The following is a 16,921-nucleotide window of genomic DNA, read 5'->3' on the forward strand; positions in this document are numbered from 1 at the left end:
TCACTCAGATAAATTTAGCCGAACACAGATTGGTGGAGAGGACGCGGTGAGCTCGCCCACTGGCCTTATGGGAGATGTAGTTGTCTTGAAACAACAGATTTTACACCATAAGCAGATAAATAAAGTTAGTGCTGACGGTGTTTCATTATTTTGGTAAGTAGTAAAATTATTTCAAAGTTATTTCACTTCAACTAACAAGAACCATTAATGAAACTAAACTATTTTCTGGAACCATGATACATTTTATATTTGTTATTAATCTAATAATGCACATGTATTTAAATAAATGCCAAATTGTACATATTATTTTATTATTATTCTGTAACTTGTATATTGAGCAGGCTTTTGCAGTTCGGGTTAGAGAACCTGAGGCTCGCAGGATCTTTTCACTTCTACAGAACAGTGTGTTCTTCCATTTCTATCTTGTCCTACATGTCCATTGTTGTCTTGTTTTAACATTATGTCGTTTTAAATTGCTTAATTTAATTTGCCTCTGTTTTGAAATGTTTTTAATTTGTGTTCAATCAGAATCGTTTTTTATTGACAGGTACATTGAACTCGCCCCTGGAGGCGTACAGGTCCTGAAACGAAGGAAGATTGCAGCCAATCAGCTTCTCTGCAGAGCGAACGATGCGCTGCAGCCTGTCCTTGTCCCCTGCAGGGGCAGCAGCGAACCAGGGGCGAGTTCAACCTCTAAACGTTTTGCACCTGTTTGCAACGTTTTCAGATTGAACGCTATGTTTCCTTGAAATGTTGCGCAACGTTCTGCAACGGGCTTCGGGGTGTTTGCTCCCGTTTGGTGGGCGTGTCTCAGGTGTTACCCAATCAACTGCAGCAAGTTTGTAAACACAACGGCGTTAAAACGGCAGGAAAAAGCAGTGCGCTTGCGTACAAAACAGGGTGTTCAGGGGACCACCGTTCCCCAGTGACCGACACGCCCCCTTACTGGGTAGCCTATACTGATTGGACGCTGCAGCTGATCGGACTGATCTGATGCATCAGGACAGAAACATTAAACTCGAGTGCATCACTGCAAAGAGTTCGGCTGTATTTGATTTGTTTTCTGATTCACTGTCTAGTTAAAATCTGAGTTCATTGTAGGTCTGAACAACAAAAGCCCCACGAGACTTTCTGCATTTGGCCTTTTAGAAAGATTTTATTTTTCTTTTATTTCTCCCATCAACTCTTTTATTATGGAGACAATTAAAGTCAGAGAGTCTGTCAGCAAGAAACACGTTTTCCATCATGTCTATTCAGTCACATGTGAGGCTGCTCGCTCCTGAGTTTACATAACTGCTCCGCAAAGGATGCACTGGTGTGTCCTCGCTCAGAGCTCCTCGCTCAGAGCTCCTCGCTCCTCAGAGATTGTTCCTCGCTCCTCAGAGATTGTTCCTCGATCCTCACTCCTCGCTCCTCGTTCCTCAGAGATTGTTCCTCGCTCCTCGTTCCTCAGACATTGTTCCTCGCTCCTCACTCCTCGCTCCTCGTTCCTCAGACATTGTTCCTCGCTCCTCACTCCTCGCTCCTCGTTCCTCAGAGATTGTTCCTCACTCCTCGCTCCTCACTCCTCGCTCCTCAGAGATTGTTCCTCGTTCCTCGATCCTCACTCCTTGCTCCTCGTTCCTCGCTCACAGCTCCTCGCTCCTCAGAGATTGTTCCTCGCTCAGAGCTCCTCGCTCCTCGTTCCTCATTCCTCAGAGATTGTTCCTCGTTCCTCACTCCTCGCTCCTCAGAGATTGTTCCTCGTTCCTCACTCCTCGCTCCTCAGAGATTGTTCCTCGTTCCCCGTTCCTCAGAGATTGTTCCTCGCTCCTCGTTCCTCAGAGATTGTTCCTCGTTCCTCAGAGATTGTTCCTCGCTCCTTGTTCCTCGCTCCTCATACATTGTTCCTTGTTCCTTGCTCCTCGTTCCTCGCTCCTCAGAGATTGTTCCTCGCTCCTCGTTCCTCAGAGATTGTTCCTCGCTCCTCGTTTCTCAGACATTGTTCCTCGCTCCTCACTCCTCGCTCCTCGTTCCTCAGAGATTGTTCCTCGCTCAGAGCTCCTTAGAGATAGTTCCTCGCTCCTCATACATTGTTCCTTGTTCCTCGCTCCTCGCTCCTCAGAGATTGTTCCTCGCTCAGAGCTCCTCGCTCCTCGTTCCTCACTCCTCAGAGATTGTTCCTCGCTCCTCAGAGATTGTTCCTCGTTCCTCGCTCCTCACTCCTCACTCCTCGTTCCTCGTTCCTCGCTCCTCAGAGATTGTTCCTCGTTCCTCAGAGATTGTTCCTTGTTCCTCGCTCCTCACTCCTCGCTCCTCAGAGATTGTTCCTCGCTCCTCGCTCCTCGCTCCCTGTTCCTCGCTCCTCGTTCCTCAGAGATTGTTCCTCGTTCCTCAGAGATTGTTCCTCGCTCCTCGTTCCTCAGAGATTGTTCCTTGCTCCTCGCTCCCCGCTCCTCGCTCCTCGTTCCTCAGACATTGTTCCTCCATCCTCGCTCAGAGCTCCTTAGAGATAGTTCCTCGCTCCTCGTTCTTCGCTCCTCGATGTTCATTTTAACAATTTATGATTCAAGCGAGGATCAAGGAAACAACGAATAAGAGGGCCTTTCTCATTTCCCAAATTTCTGTCTCCTCGACTCCTCGATGTGCATTTTAAGAATTGAGATGTCCTTCAAGATGGCGCGCTGAGATCAATTTCCGGGTCACATTCTCGAGGAGTCGAGGAGTCAGAAATTTGGAGAAAGGCCCAGAGACTTGAGAAGCACCCTCGTTGTCTTTGGCAGGCCGAACTTCTGCAGCTGCTGCAGGAAGTACATCCTCTGCTGGGCCTTTGTGTTGAGGGAACTCTAATAAGAAGAATGGCACAAAGTTTATAATCATCATGTTTTCAACTTAAAGACCAAAAGCTCTCCTCATAAATATTAAATAAAAAGAAACGTTACAACAATCTAGAAATATAATGTGTTTTACAGTATGATATTGTGATTGATGCCTTTTTGTCTTCTTATCTGCAAGGTTTCTTCTTTTTTGGTTTTTATTTATTTATAATTTTGTAAAATATTTTTATTTTATTTATTTATCTGGTGTCCTTCATTTAATTAATCTATGATTATATTTTATTTCATGTCACAGCACTCCTGGATCTTGCTGCGTACCTGACGTGCCCGGTAACCGCCAGCGGAGGGCGCTCGTCCGACAGCCTGAATCTCGAGCGCCGGCAGCAGCAGCAGAAGAAGAACCTCTCAGCAGCACAGCCAGGTAGCCGCTGGCTAACGCGAGGCTAAAGCTAACGGGATGTCTACGGCCTCTAAAGTGGTTCTGGGAGTTTCTGTGGTTCTGACTCTGAGCACTGTGGCTGGAGTTCACCTCAAGCAGACCTGGGACAGACAGGTAAACCGAGCCGAGCCGAGCCGGACTGACGGCAGCAGGGCTAACGGGTAGCTAACAGTTAGCCAGGTTAACGGGGCGGCGAGGTCACCGGATGTTACCGGTTTGTCGTATCATTTAAAGTTAAAACCTGTCGGTGAGTTTACCGGATAAAAACTGCATTTAAACCCTCGCAGAACGAAAAACAGCAGAATGTAAACACAGCGGCTCAGCTAACAATGCTAACAGCAGCTAGCAAGGACTTCCGGTGTGGACTTCACAATAAAGGCGTCAGACAAACCCGCCGCGTAAGAGTACTACAACTACCGTGTAGAAATACTGTGCTGCAGTAAAAGTACTACAACTACCGTGTAGAAATACTGTGCTGCAGTAAAAGTACTACAACCACCGTGTAGAAATACTGTGCTGCAGTAAAAGTACTACAACTACCGTGTAGAAATACTGTGCTGCAGTAAAAGTACTACAGCCACCGTGTAGAAATACTGTGCTGCAGTAAAAGTACTACAACCACCGTGTAGAAATACTGTGCTGCAGTAAAAGTACTACAACCACCGTGTAGAAATACTGTGCTGCAGTAAAAGTACTACAACTACCGTGTAGAAATACTGTGCTGCAGTAAAAGTACTACAACCACCGTGTAGAAATACTGTGCTGCAGTAAAAGTACTACAACCACCGTGTAGAAATACTGTGCTGCAGTAAAAGTACTACAACCACTGTGTAGAAATACTGTGCTGCAGTAAAAGTACTACAACCACCGTGTAGAAATACTGTGTTGCAGTAGAAAGTACTACAACCACCTTGTAGAAATACTCTGCTGCAGTAAAAGTACTACAACCACCGTGTAGAAATACTGTGCTGCAGTAAAAGTACTACAACTACTGTGTAGAAATACTGTGCTGCAGTAAAAGTACTACAACCACCGTGTAGAAATACTGTGTTGCAGTAGAAAGTACTACAACCACCTTGTAGAAATACTGTGCTGCAGTAAAAGTACTACAACCACCGTGTAGAAATACTGTGCTGCAGTAAAAGTACTACAACTACTGTGTAGAAATACTGTGCTGCAGTAGAAAGTACTACAACCACCGTGTAGAAATACTGTGCTGCAGTAGAAAGTACTACAACCACCGTGTAGAAATACTGTGCTGCAGTAAAAGTACTACAGCCACCGTGTAGAAATACTGTGCTGCAGTAGAAAGTACTACAGCCACCGTGTAGAAATACTGTGCTGCAGTAGAAAGTACTACAGCCACCGTGTAGAAATACTGTGCTGCAGTAGAAAGTACTACAACCACCGTGTAGAAATACTCTGCTGCAGTAGAAAGTACTACAGCCACTGTGTAGAAATACTCTGCTGCAGTAAAGGTACTACAGCCACCGTGTAGAAATACTCTGCTGCAGTAAAAGTACTACAGCCACTGTGTAGAAATACTCTGCTGCAGTAAAAGTACTACAGCCACCGTGTAGAAATACACTGCTGCAGTAAAAAGTACTACAGCCACCGTGTAGAAATACTCTGCTGCAGTAAAAGTACTACAGCCACCGTGTAGAAATACTCTGCTGCAGTAAAGTACTACAGCCACCGTGTAGAAATACTCTGCTGCAGTAAAAGTATTTCAGCCACTGTGTAGAAATACTCTGCTGCAGTAAAAGTATTTCAGCCACCGTGTAGAAATACTCTGCTGCAGTAAAAAGTACTACAGCCACTGTGTAGAAATACTCTGCTGCAGTAAAAGTACTACAGCCACCGTGTAGAAATACTGTGCTGCAGTAAAAGTACTACAGCCACCGTGTAGAAATACACTGCTGCAGTAAAAAGTACTACAGCCACCGTGTAGAAATACTCTGCTGCAGTAAAAGTACTACAGCCACCGTGTAGAAATACTCTGCTGCAGTAAAAAGTACTACAGCCACTGTGTAGAAATACTCTGCTGCAGTAAAAGTACTACAGCCACCGTGTAGAAATACTGTGCTGCAGTAAAAGTACTACAGCCACCGTGTAGAAATACACTGCTGCAGTAAAAAGTACTACAGCCACCGTGTAGAAATACTCTGCTGCAGTAAAAGTACTACAGCCACCGTGTAGAAATACTCTGCTGCAGTAAAGGTACTACAGCCACCGTGTAGAAATACTCTGCTGCAGTAAAAGTATTTCAGCCACCGTGTAGAAATACTCTGCTGCAGTAAAGGTACTACAGCCACCGTGTAGAAATACTCTGCTGCAGTAAAAGTATTTCAGCCACTGTGTAGAAATACTCTGCTGCAGTAAAAGTATTTCAGCCACTGTGTAGAAATACTCTGCTGCAGTAAAAGTACTACAGCCACTGTGTAGAAATACTCTGCTGCAGTAGAAAGTACTGCAGCCACCGTGTAGAAATACTCTGCTGCAGTAGAAAGTACTGCAGCCACCGTGTAGAAATACTCTGCTGCAGTAAAGGGTACTACAGCCACCGTGTAGAAATACTCTGCTGCAGTAAATGTACTACAGCCACCGTGTAGAAATACTGTGCTGCAGTAAAAGTACTACAGCCACCGTGTAGAAATACTCTGCTGCAGTAAAAGTACTACAACCACCGTGTAGAAATACTCTGCTGCAGTAAAGGTACTACAGCCACCGTGTAGAAATACTCTGCTGCAGTAAAAGTACTACAGCCACCGTGTAGAAATACTCTGCTGCAGTAAAGGTACTACAGCCACTGTGTAGAAATACTCTGCTGCAGTAGAAAGTACTACAGCCACCGTGTAGAAATACTCTGCTGCAGTAAAAAGTATTTCAGCCACTGTGTAGAAATACTCTGCTGCAGTAAAAGTATTTCAGCCACCGTGTAGAAATACTCTGCTGCAGTAAAAGTATTTCAGCCACCGTGTAGAAATACACTGCTGCAGTAAAAAGTACTACAGCCACTGTGTAGAAATACTCTGCTGCAGTAAAAGTATTTCAGCCACCGTGTAGAAATACACTGCTGCAGTAAAAGGACTACAGCCACCGTGTAGAAATACTCTGCTGCAGTAGAAGGACTACAACCACCGTGTAGAAATACTCTGCTGCAGTAAAAGGACTACAGCCACCGTGTAGAAATACTCTGCTGCAGTAGAAGTACTACAGCCACCGTGTAGAAATACTCTGCTGCAGTAGAAGGACTACAACCACCGTGTAGAAATACTCTGCTGCAGTAAAAGTACTACAACCACCGTGTAGAAATACTCTGCTGCAGTAAAAAGTATTTCAACCACCGTGTAGAAATACTCTGCTGCAGTAAAAAGTATTTCAGCCACTGTGTAGAAATACTCTGCTGCAGTAAAAGTATTTCAGCCACTGTGTAGAAATACTCTGCTGCAGTAAAAGTATTTCAGCCACCGTGTAGAAATACTCTGCTGCAGTAAAAAGTATTTCAGCCACTGTGTAGAAATACTCTGCTGCAGTAAAAGTATTTCAGCCACCGTGTAGAAATACACTGCTGCAGTAAAAGGACTACAGCCACCGTGTAGAAATACTCTGCTGCAGTAGAAGGACTACAACCACCGTGTAGAAATACTCTGCTGCAGTAAAAGGACTACAGCCACCACGTAGAAATACTCTGCTGCAGTAGAAGTACTACAGCCACCGTGTAGAAATACTCTGCTGCAGTAGAAGGACTACAACCACCGTGTAGAAATACTCTGCTGCAGTAAAAGTACTACAACCACCGTGTAGAAATACTCTGCTGCAGTAAAAGTACTGCAACCACCGTGTAGAAATACTCTGCTGCAGTAAAAGTACTACAACCACCGTGTAGAAATACTCTGCTGCAGTAAAAGTACTACAACCACCGTGTAGAAATACTCTGCTGCAGTAAAAGGACTACAACCACCGTGTAGAAATACTCTGCTGCAGTAAAAGGACTACAGCCACCGTGTAGAAATACTCTGCTGCAGTAGAAGTACTACAGCCACCGTGTAGAAATACTCTGCTGCAGTAGAAGGACTACAACCACCGTGTAGAAATACTCTGCTGCAGTAAAAGGACTACAGCCACCGTGTAGAAATACTCTGCTGCAGTAAAAGGACTACAGCCACCGTGTAGAAATACTCTGCTGCAGTAAATGTACTACAGCCACCGTGTAGAAATACACTGCTGCAGTAAAAGGACTACAGCCACCGTGTAGAAATACTCTGCTGCAGTAAAAGGACTACAGCCACCGTGTAGAAATACTCTGCTGCAGTAGAAGGACTACAACCACCGTGTAGAAATACTCTGCTGCAGTAAAAGTATTTCAGCCACCGTGTAGAAATACTCTGCTGCAGTAAAAGTACTACAGCCACCGTGTAGAAATACTCTGCTGCAGTAGAAGTACTACAGCCACCGTGTAGAAATACTCTGCTGCAGTAAAAGTACTGCAGCCACCGTGTAGAAATACTCTGCTGCAGTAAAAGTACTACAGCCACTGTGTAGAAATACTCTGCTGCAGTAAAAGTACTACAGCCACTGTGTAGAAATACTCTGCTGCAGTAGAAAGTACTGCAGCCACCGTGTAGAAATACTCTGCTGCAGTAAAAGTACTACAGCCACTGTGTAGAAATACTCTGCTGCAGTAGAAAGTACTGCAGCCACCGTGTAGAAATACTCTGCTGCAGTAGAAAGTACTGCAGCCACCGTGTAGAAATACTCTGCTGCAGTAAAGGGTACTACAGCCACCGTGTAGAAATACTCTGCTGCAGTAAATGTACTACAGCCACCGTGTAGAAATACTGTGCTGCAGTAAAAGTACTACAGCCACCGTGTAGAAATACTCTGCTGCAGTAAAAGTACTACAACCACCGTGTAGAAATACTCTGCTGCAGTAAAAGTACTACAGCCACCGTGTAGAAATACTCTGCTGCAGTAAAGGTACTACAGCCACCGTGTAGAAATACTCTGCTGCAGTAAAGGTACTACAGCCACTGTGTAGAAATACTCTGCTGCAGTAAAAAGTATTTCAGCCACCGTGTAGAAATACTCTGCTGCAGTAAAAGTATTTCAGCCACTGTGTAGAAATACTCTGCTGCAGTAAATGGGATGACTTCCCATCAACCTCAGCTGTGTTTACTGCTAATAAGCTAATGTTAGCATTTAGCTCAAAGCGCTACAGCACAGCTGCAGACTCTCAGCGCGGCACTTCAGGTGTATTTGTGTGTTTTGTCCTGCAGCGTCTCCACGAGGGCGTAGTCAGAGATCTGGAGCGGCTGGAGAGGAAGAAGGAGAATCTGAGGCTGCTGGAGGAGCAGAAGACTCTGACCAGACAGCTGGAGGAGGAGAGGCAACGCAGAGAGGCAGAGCTCCGCCCACACGACCACTGAGGCAGGTAAACACTCTGATACACCTGTTAAAAGGTTGATTTACAATCTGAATGTCAGCGTCACGATTGAAGCTTCAGCTGTTCGGCTCAGCCAAGAAGAAACCTCTGCGCCTGAAAATACAAACTCTACTGCACTCAAACCCGTTCTGTAATTCACGTTAACTGTGATATCAGCAGGGAGCAGCGCTGCACAATGAATCTAATCTAATCTAATCGCGATGTCCTCATGTGCGATTACATAACCACAAAAAGTTAAGCCAGCAGGGGGCAACTTAAACCTGCGTCCTCTCCAGCAGCCAACAGGGGGCAACTTAAACCTGCGTCCTCTCCAGCAGCCAGCAGGGGGCGACTTAAACCTGCGTCCTCTCTAGCAGCCAGCAGGGGGCGACTTAAAGCTGCGTTCTCTCCAGCCGCCAGCAGGGGGCGACTTAAACCTGCGTCCTCTCCAGCGGCCAGCAGGGGGCGACTTAAACCTGCGTCCTCTCCAGCAGCCAGCAGGGGGCGACTTAAACCTGCGTCCTCTCCAGCAGCCAGCAGGGGGCGACTTAAACCTGCGTCCTCTCCAGCAGCCAGCAGGGGGCGACTTAAACCTGCGTCCTCTCCAGCAGCCAGCAGGGGGCGACTTAAACCTGCGTCCTCTCCAGCAGCCAGCAGGGGGCGACTTAAACCTGCGTCCTCTCTAGCAGCCAGCAGGGGGCGACTTAAACCTGCGTCCTCTCTAGCAGCCAGCAGGGGGCGACTTAAAGCTGCGTTCTCTCCAGCGGCCAGCAGGGGGCGACTTAAACCTGCGTCCTCTCTAGCAGCCAGCAGGGGGCGACTTAAACCTGCGTCCTCTCCAGCAGCCAGCAGGGGGCGACTTAAACCTGCGTCCTCTCTAGCAGCCAGCAGGGGGCGACTTAAACCTGCGTCCTCTCTAGCAGCCAGCAGGGGGCGACTTAAACCTGCGTCCTCTCTAGCAGCCAGCAGGGGGCGACTTAAACCTGCGTCCTCTCTAGCAGCCAGCAGGGGGCGACTTAAACCTGCGTCCTCTCTAGCAGCCAGCAGGGGGCGACTTAAACCGGCGTCCTCTCCAGCGGCCAGCAGGGGGCGACTTAAACCTGCGTCCTCTCTAGCGGCCAGCAGGGGGCGACTTAAACCTGCGTCCTCTCCAGCGGCCAGCAGGGGGCGCCTTAAACCTGCGTCCTCTCCAGCGGCCAGCAGGGGGCGACTTAAACCTGCGTCCTCTCTAGCGGCCAGCAGGGGGCGACTTAAACCTGCGTCCTCTCTAGCGGCCAGCAGGGGGCGACTTAAACCTGCGTCCTCTCTAGCGGCCAGCAGGGGGCGACTTAAACCTGCGTCTCCTCCAGCAGCCAGCAGGGGGCGACTTAAACCTGCGTCCCCTCCAGCGGCCAGCAGGGGGCGACTTAAACCTGCGTCCCCTCCAGCGGCCAGCAGGGGGCGACTTAAACCTGCGTCCTCTCTAGCGGCCAGCAGGGGGCGACTTAAACCTGCGTCCTCTCTAGCGGCCAGCAGGGGGCGACTTAAACCTGCGTCCTCTCTAGCGGCCAGCAGGGGGCGACTTAAACCTGCGTCCTCTCTAGCGGCCAGCAGGGGGCGACTTAAACCTGCGTCCTCTCTAGCGGCCAGCAGGGGGCGACTTAAACCTGCGTCCCCTCCAGCAGCCAGCAGGGGGCGACTTAAACCTGCGTCCTCTCTAGCAGCCAGCAGGGGGCGACTTAAACCTCTCTAGCAACTTTTTGTGGTTATGTAATCGCACATGAGGACATCGCAATTAGATTAGATTAGATTCATTGTGCAGCGCTGCTCCCTGCTGATATCACAGTTAACGTGAATTACAGAACGGGTTTGAGTGCAGTAGAGTTTGTATTTTCAGAGCAGCTCTGTTCTGGAAAAAGGTTGATGTTTTTTGCCGCCGGACGTTTCCCCGTACAGGTGTGTCGCTGTGACTGAGGACCAGTGATGGACAGCAGCAGTGAGCAGCCCGGTGGAGGCGAGGACGAGACGGCCTGTACGTCGGCCTCAGAGGGTCTGGAGGAGGGGGAGGTGGAGGGCGAGACTCTGCTGATCGTGGAGTCGGAGGATCAGGGGTCGGTGGATCTGTCACATGACCAGAGCGGAGACTCTCTGACCAGCGACGTGGGCGAGGAGACAGACGGAGGCTGGGCCTGTGAGGACATGTCCTTCTACTGCGACCGCTGCCACAAGTGGGTCCCTGCAGGTGAGGCTCAGAGTCTAGACCTTATTGTCACTGCTGTTGTCCCGTGAAGAATGAAAAGACGAGCCCCGCCCACCTTCTCACCTCCACCAGCGGACCAATCGCTGAGTGATGTGGCTGTGACGTCAGATGGCGTGTGGAGCTTTTGTCTTCCTCTTCAGGCAGAGAGGATGATCACTGTGTCAGTCGAACGACGTTCATGCTGCGTCGCTCATTTCAGTTTTCTGGTTCCTCAAAGAGGTTTTGGAAAAACCCGCTAACGCCACATTACAGCCACGCAGAGTCTCGGGCTGGATTCCAGAAGTAAACAAATATCTACAGTTCCATAACAACGATCCATGATTAAGGTTGAGTAAATGTAAGAGCTACACAGTATGGAAGCCTGTAGGGGACAGTATTAAAATGTAGTAATAAAGTAAACGTGACCCTGTCTGTTCTGTAATGTAGGTAAAACTAATCAAATACAGAACTGAAATGAAGATTGGCAGGACATTTATAAATGTGAAGGTTCACGTCAGAGATTTCTTCTCTGGGTTAAAGCTGAAAAAAGGGTGTTTCTGTCCTGTTTGACTCTGTTTTTCAGCTCAGCTCCGCGGGGAGCAGCCCAGCTACCTGAAAGGAGACAACTTCTTTAAATTCATCTGCTCCGACTGCTCCGAGGACGCCAAGGAGAGCTTTGAGAGGATGAGGCTCACCTGGCAGCAGGTACGAGCTCTGCTGCTCACTGCAGACACGCTTATTATCAGTGAAGGACACTGTGAGCGCAGTGAAGACGTTATCGTGTGTGTGTGTGTGTCAGGTGGTGATGTTGGCCATGTACAACCTGTCTCTGGAGGGGACGGGTCGCCAGGGTTACTTCAGGTGGAAAGAAGACATCTGCGCTTTCATTGGCCGACACTGGAACTTCCTGCTGGGAACAAGGTCACTGTAACTTTGATTTATCTGAATTTATTACACTGCTGGTCACGTGATGTAGCTGTCTGTCGACGGGCCGTTCAGCACGCCGTCCTGCTTGATTGGTCCAGAAGATGACGAGTTTCCTGTTGCTGTGCGGCAGGAAGAAGACGTCGACGTGGTGGAGCACTGTGGCCGGCTGCCTGTCGGTCGGCAGTCCCACCTTCTTCCGTTCAGGAGCGCAGGAGTTCGGTGAGCCTGGCTGGTGGAAGCTGGTCCAGAACAGACCTCCAACTCTGAGACCTGAGGTGGACAAATCCACCACCAAGACCAAAGGTGACCCCCACCTGCACCCAACCAGGAGCGCTCTGTTCAGATCCTTTAGTGAACCCCTCGCAGGTAAATGACGCTGAGCTGATATTTCGTTGTTCCTCTGCAGCCTTGAAACCTGCCGTGGACCCGATCATCACCGTGGAGGGCCTGAGGAAGCGCGGGGCCAGGAACCCTGTGGAGAGCGCCATGCAGCTGAAGGAAAAACGCTCTCGCACACAAGAGGCCAAAGACATCCGGCGAGCTCAGAAGGAGGCGGTGGGAGGCTTCACCGACCGCAGCACCTCATCCACGCCTGTCAAACTGGGCGGATGCCGTGGAGGGGGAGCCGGACGCCGGCCCGACCTCGTCCTGGAGAAAGGTGAGGTCATCGATTTCTCCTCGCTCAGCTCTTCAGACAGAACACCGCTCACCAGCCCGTCGCCATCACCGTCGCCTGACTTTTCCGGCCCGGGAACGCCGGCTTCTCATTCAGCAACACCCAGCCTGCTGTCAGAGGCGGACCTCATCCCTGACCCCATGCCTCCACAGGCTCTGTTCCACGGTGAGTTTACGTCATCCAGGTGTTTTCTCCTAAAGCAACATTTACTAAATGAACCAGTCGTGAGTAGTTGTTGTTTTAACGTCGCGTCCTCTCTGCTGCTTGGACCTCCAGACGACGAGGAGATGGAGGGAATGATCGACCCGGGGATGGAGTACATCCCTCCTCCCAGCGCCAACCTTGTCACCCGCAAGAAGCTGCGGACAGCACCGCCGCACATTAAATGTGAAGGCGAGAGCGAGGACGACGAAGGCCGCGAGGACGACTTTGAAGAGCCAGTGGGACGAAGCGAAGGTCCGTCTCACTCTGCCGGCGTCGGTGCCGGTGGGCCCGAGCGAAGGAGGATAACTCGCCCTGAGAAAGCAGATGCGTCCGGCGGCGTCTCCCAGAGTCCTCGTTATGCCCTGCTCAGTCTTTACGAGGAGAGGATGTTGCTGCGACGGCTGGAGGCCTGCCCGCTGGCCTTGGCTGTCACCCCGCAGGCCAAACGCCTCCACAGGAAGCTGCTGGTCCGCCAGGCCAAGAGGCAGAGAGGGCTTCCCCTGCTGGACATCGACCGGGCCGTCAGCGCTACCCTCAGCCTGGTGGGAGGTATCTACGGCGCCCAGGAGGTGGGGACACTGATGCGAGGTGGAATCATGGGGAAATACTGCACCAGCAGCCAGGAGCTGCGTATTCTTGATCGCTTCCAGGTACCTTCAACATTCATAATGGTCAGTCAGTCAGTTGCCCTTAATCTGTCTCTGAGTCCCTCCAGTCGTGTCCCAGCACCCTGTTTCAGCTGGAATGATATTAAGGAAGTGGTCTCTTAATGTTGTATTGTGGGAAACTCTGCCCTGTACAGAGTCAGCTATATTTCTTACAACAGAATCTGAGAAGACTACAAAATACAGTAGGTCATAATAAATATGAAATGATTGAAATGATTTTATTTTGTAAGCTCAGTTGCTCTGAACGTTGTTCTAAACTCTCTGCCAGTGTTGTTCTCACCAGTCCACCAACAGCCCGCTGTTGTAAGAAAGGATTCAGGAGAACTGCTGTTACAGCTGAATAGCTACCCTTCAGTAATTAGGGAGACTGAAAGAGCAACGTCTGTGGAAAATGTGTAACAATTGTGGTTTGTTGGGGATGCTGAACGCCGAGAGAAGCAGTGACGTAGACTTGACATAAATGTGTTTGTGTGCAGACCAACTTTTCTAGCAGAAGAGGCTTCCAGCAGACCTCGATGCCCTTCTGCAATCGTCTGATGGGAGCAGAGGGCAGTTTGGACCAGAGCATCAAGAGTCCGTACACCTCCCGCATCCTGAAACCGTACATCAGGTAGAGAGTTTTCTAAAACATTTGATCAGGTAGAGTCCCGAAACCTTTGAGTCCGGAGACCTTTGGTCAGGTAGACCTTCTGTCTGGTAGAGTCCTGAGGCCCTACATTTGATAAAGAAGGTCTTGTGACATCTTCTGACCTCCATGTTTGTTATAGTTGTACTTGTAGTACATAGTACAGCAGAAGTACCTCTGTGTGTGTTCCTCAGGAGGGATTATGAGAGTTGTCCGGTGAAACTGAGGTTGTTGGCAGAGATCAGGGCTTACCCTCACAGGAAGGATCCCGACTGGGTCCCTGAACCCAACGCCTCCATCGACTACTGCTACGTCCGCCCGAACCACATCCCCTCCGTCAACGCCATGTGTCACGACAGCTTCTGGCCAGGTAGCACAGGCGCAGATCCTTTTACTTGCACAGCACCATCCTACCGTGAATCAAACCTACCGTTTGCTGGGTCCTCTCCTCCTCCAGGTGTGGACCTGTCAGAGTGCCTGCAGTACCCGGACTTCAGCGTGGTCGTCCTCTATAAGAAAGTCGTGGTCGGCTTTGGTTTCATGGTGCCAGACGTGAAGTACAACGAGGCCTACATCTCCTTCCTGCTGGTCCATCCCGAGTGGAGGAAGGCCGGCATCGGCACCTTCATTATCTACCATCTCATCCAGGTGAGTCTGCAGAGGTCAGTCGAGCGAAGTCGGTACTGTTTAAACATGTGACATTGGCATTTTGAAAACTTGAGCGTGGTTCTTGTAAGGAAAGCTTTGTTAAATCAACATTAAATTATTAACAGGATCAGCGCTTTTAGCAGGTTTCTTATTCGTAACATGCAGCTAACATGCAGCTAACATGCCGCTAACATGCCGCTAACATGCCGCTAACATGCCGCTAACATGCCGCTAACATGCCGCTAACATGCAGCTAACATGCCGCTAACATGCCGCTAACATGCCGCTTACATGCCGCTAACATGCCGCTTACATGCCGCTAACATGCCGCTAACATGCCGCTTACATGCAGCTAACATGCAGCTAACATGCAGCTAACATGCCGCTAACATGCCGCTAACATGCCGCTTACATGCAGCTAACATGCCGCTTACATGCCGCTTACATGCCGCTAACATGCCGCTAACATGCCGCTAACATGCCGCTAACATGCCGCTTACATGCAGCTAACATGCCGCTTACATGCCGCTTACATGCCGCTTACATGCCGCTTACATGCCGCTTACATGCCGCTAACATGCCGCTAACATGCCGCTAACATGCAGCTAACATGCAGCTAACATGCAGCTAACATGCAGCTTACATGCCGCTTACATGCCGCTTACATGCAGCTAACATGCAGCTTACATGCAGCTTACATGCCGCTTACATGCCGCTAACATGCAGCTTACATGCCGCTAACATGCTGCTCTCAACTCTTTTATGTTTAAAGTTATCTAAAGTTAGGACTGAGCGAGAGAGTATGAAGTCGGCCTCACGCTGGCGTGTTGTTGTTTTCCAGACGTGCATGGGGAAAGACGTGACGCTGCACGTGTCGGCCAGTAATCCCGCCATGCTGCTCTATCAGAAGTTCGGATTCAAAGCCGAGGAGTACATCCTGGACTTCTACGATAAATATTACCCCGTGGACAGCACCGAGTGCCGGCACGCCTTCTTCCTCCGGCTGAGACGCTGAGAGTCTGCAGCACAACGCCGGGCTCAAAGGCCACAGGACAGTATCTGCTGAAGGACGGGGGGGGGGGGGCATGTTTTGTGACTGTCGGTGCTTTCAGAAGAAATTTACATCCAAGGAATTCTGACAAACAATAATGTAGAAATGTTGCTCAAATAAATGAAACTAAACTGTGAAGAAGTTCTTTCAGAGCAGAAACACACAAGGAGAACGTCTCTGGAAAGATCAGAATAAATCTGATGTCTGGTTTCATATCAGCTGCTCAGCGACCGACCAGCTGGGGACCCGTTCTCAGCTTAACCGGCCGTGACCGGTGACCTGGGCCGAGCGTCAAATGACCGAATTTCTGCAACATGTGTGCACGCGCGCACACACACTAAAACATGACAAAGGCTGGAAGTTCTTCAGCGTGACACACAACGCTCACAATTACACCTGCAGGGAAACGCGCAGAAAGAGACGTGTTATAACTGGACACAGGGTGTGTTTTCTCCCGCAGTCGCAGGTGTTACCCAATCAGCTGCGACAAGTTTGTAAACACAGCGGCGTTACAAAGGCAGAAAATGCTTCTGCACCGTTTCTGCTGGAGAAAAAAAACGTTTTGTCGCCACTGAACTCGCCCCTGGTGAAGCAACAGTGTCATTCAGTGGCAGGTGGTCGGGAGCGCGTTCACATAAGAGGTGGAGTTAGCAGCAGATGACCAATCGCAGACATGAACGTCATATTTCATGAACGAGGATTAAACCGTAACACTACAGAAATACGACAGCAGCACGGCTGCAGCTGACACATGCAGGGACACAGAAACTCACCCACAGTGTGAACGCCTAAAGAAACAGGCGTAGTCTATTGCATTGATTTAAAGCGTTCTTATGAGCTGGATGAAAATATCAGCCTTATTCTTTCTGCTCAGCTGTGTGTCGGCGTTTCCACATTAAATGACTCGCACTGAATTAATTTATTTAACACACTCAAAGTGTCCAAACATGAATGAACTTCATAAAGCGATGAAACAAACTCCATTCATGCCATAAAATGAGCTCAAATAGTGACTGAGAGACTGAATCTGAACGTTTATGCTGCTGAAAACTCTGTGAACATGTCTACAGTCTCTGTAGTCTTAGAAAGCTACACTAACCTAAAATAATCAGCCTACGTTCATATTAAAATGTAGTATTTCAGTATCTCTACCAAACTGCTCCTAATATTCAGCCTCACATCAGAACAATAAAACGGCTGCGTCAGGCTGTGTGAAACAACTGG

At 49.1% G+C, this 16,921-nt stretch overlaps 2 protein-coding genes across 2 annotated transcripts; both read left to right on the forward strand.

Annotated features, from left to right (window-relative positions):
• The first annotated feature begins 3,188 nt into the window (after positions 1–3,188).
• LOC119899868 (protein PET117 homolog, mitochondrial) lies at positions 3,189–8,685 on the forward strand. Its single transcript, XM_038714678.1, has 2 exons — positions 3,189–3,369; positions 8,535–8,685. The coding sequence occupies exons 1-2, from the start codon at positions 3,274–3,276 to the stop codon at positions 8,682–8,684; spliced, it is 246 nt and encodes an 81-aa protein (XP_038570606.1). The 5' UTR covers positions 3,189–3,273; the 3' UTR covers position 8,685.
• Positions 8,686–10,617: 1,932 nt separating this feature from the next.
• kat14 (lysine acetyltransferase 14) lies at positions 10,618–15,835 on the forward strand. The gene is made up of 10 exons (XM_038714673.1): positions 10,618–10,901; positions 11,482–11,603; positions 11,698–11,819; positions 11,956–12,128; positions 12,232–12,666; positions 12,778–13,355; positions 13,850–13,983; positions 14,193–14,368; positions 14,456–14,646; positions 15,488–15,835. Exons 1-10 carry the CDS (start codon positions 10,643–10,645, stop codon positions 15,659–15,661), a joined length of 2,364 nt encoding a protein of 787 aa, XP_038570601.1. The 5' UTR covers positions 10,618–10,642; the 3' UTR covers positions 15,662–15,835.
• Positions 15,836–16,921: the final 1,086 nt, after the last annotated feature.

Source organism: Micropterus salmoides, unplaced genomic scaffold (assembly GCF_014851395.1).
Source record: "Micropterus salmoides isolate LMB-PRFRI ecotype aquatic unplaced genomic scaffold, ASM1485139v1 Ms_hic_scaffold_12, whole genome shotgun sequence".
Classification (NCBI taxonomy): domain Eukaryota; kingdom Metazoa; phylum Chordata; class Actinopteri; order Centrarchiformes; family Centrarchidae; genus Micropterus; species Micropterus salmoides.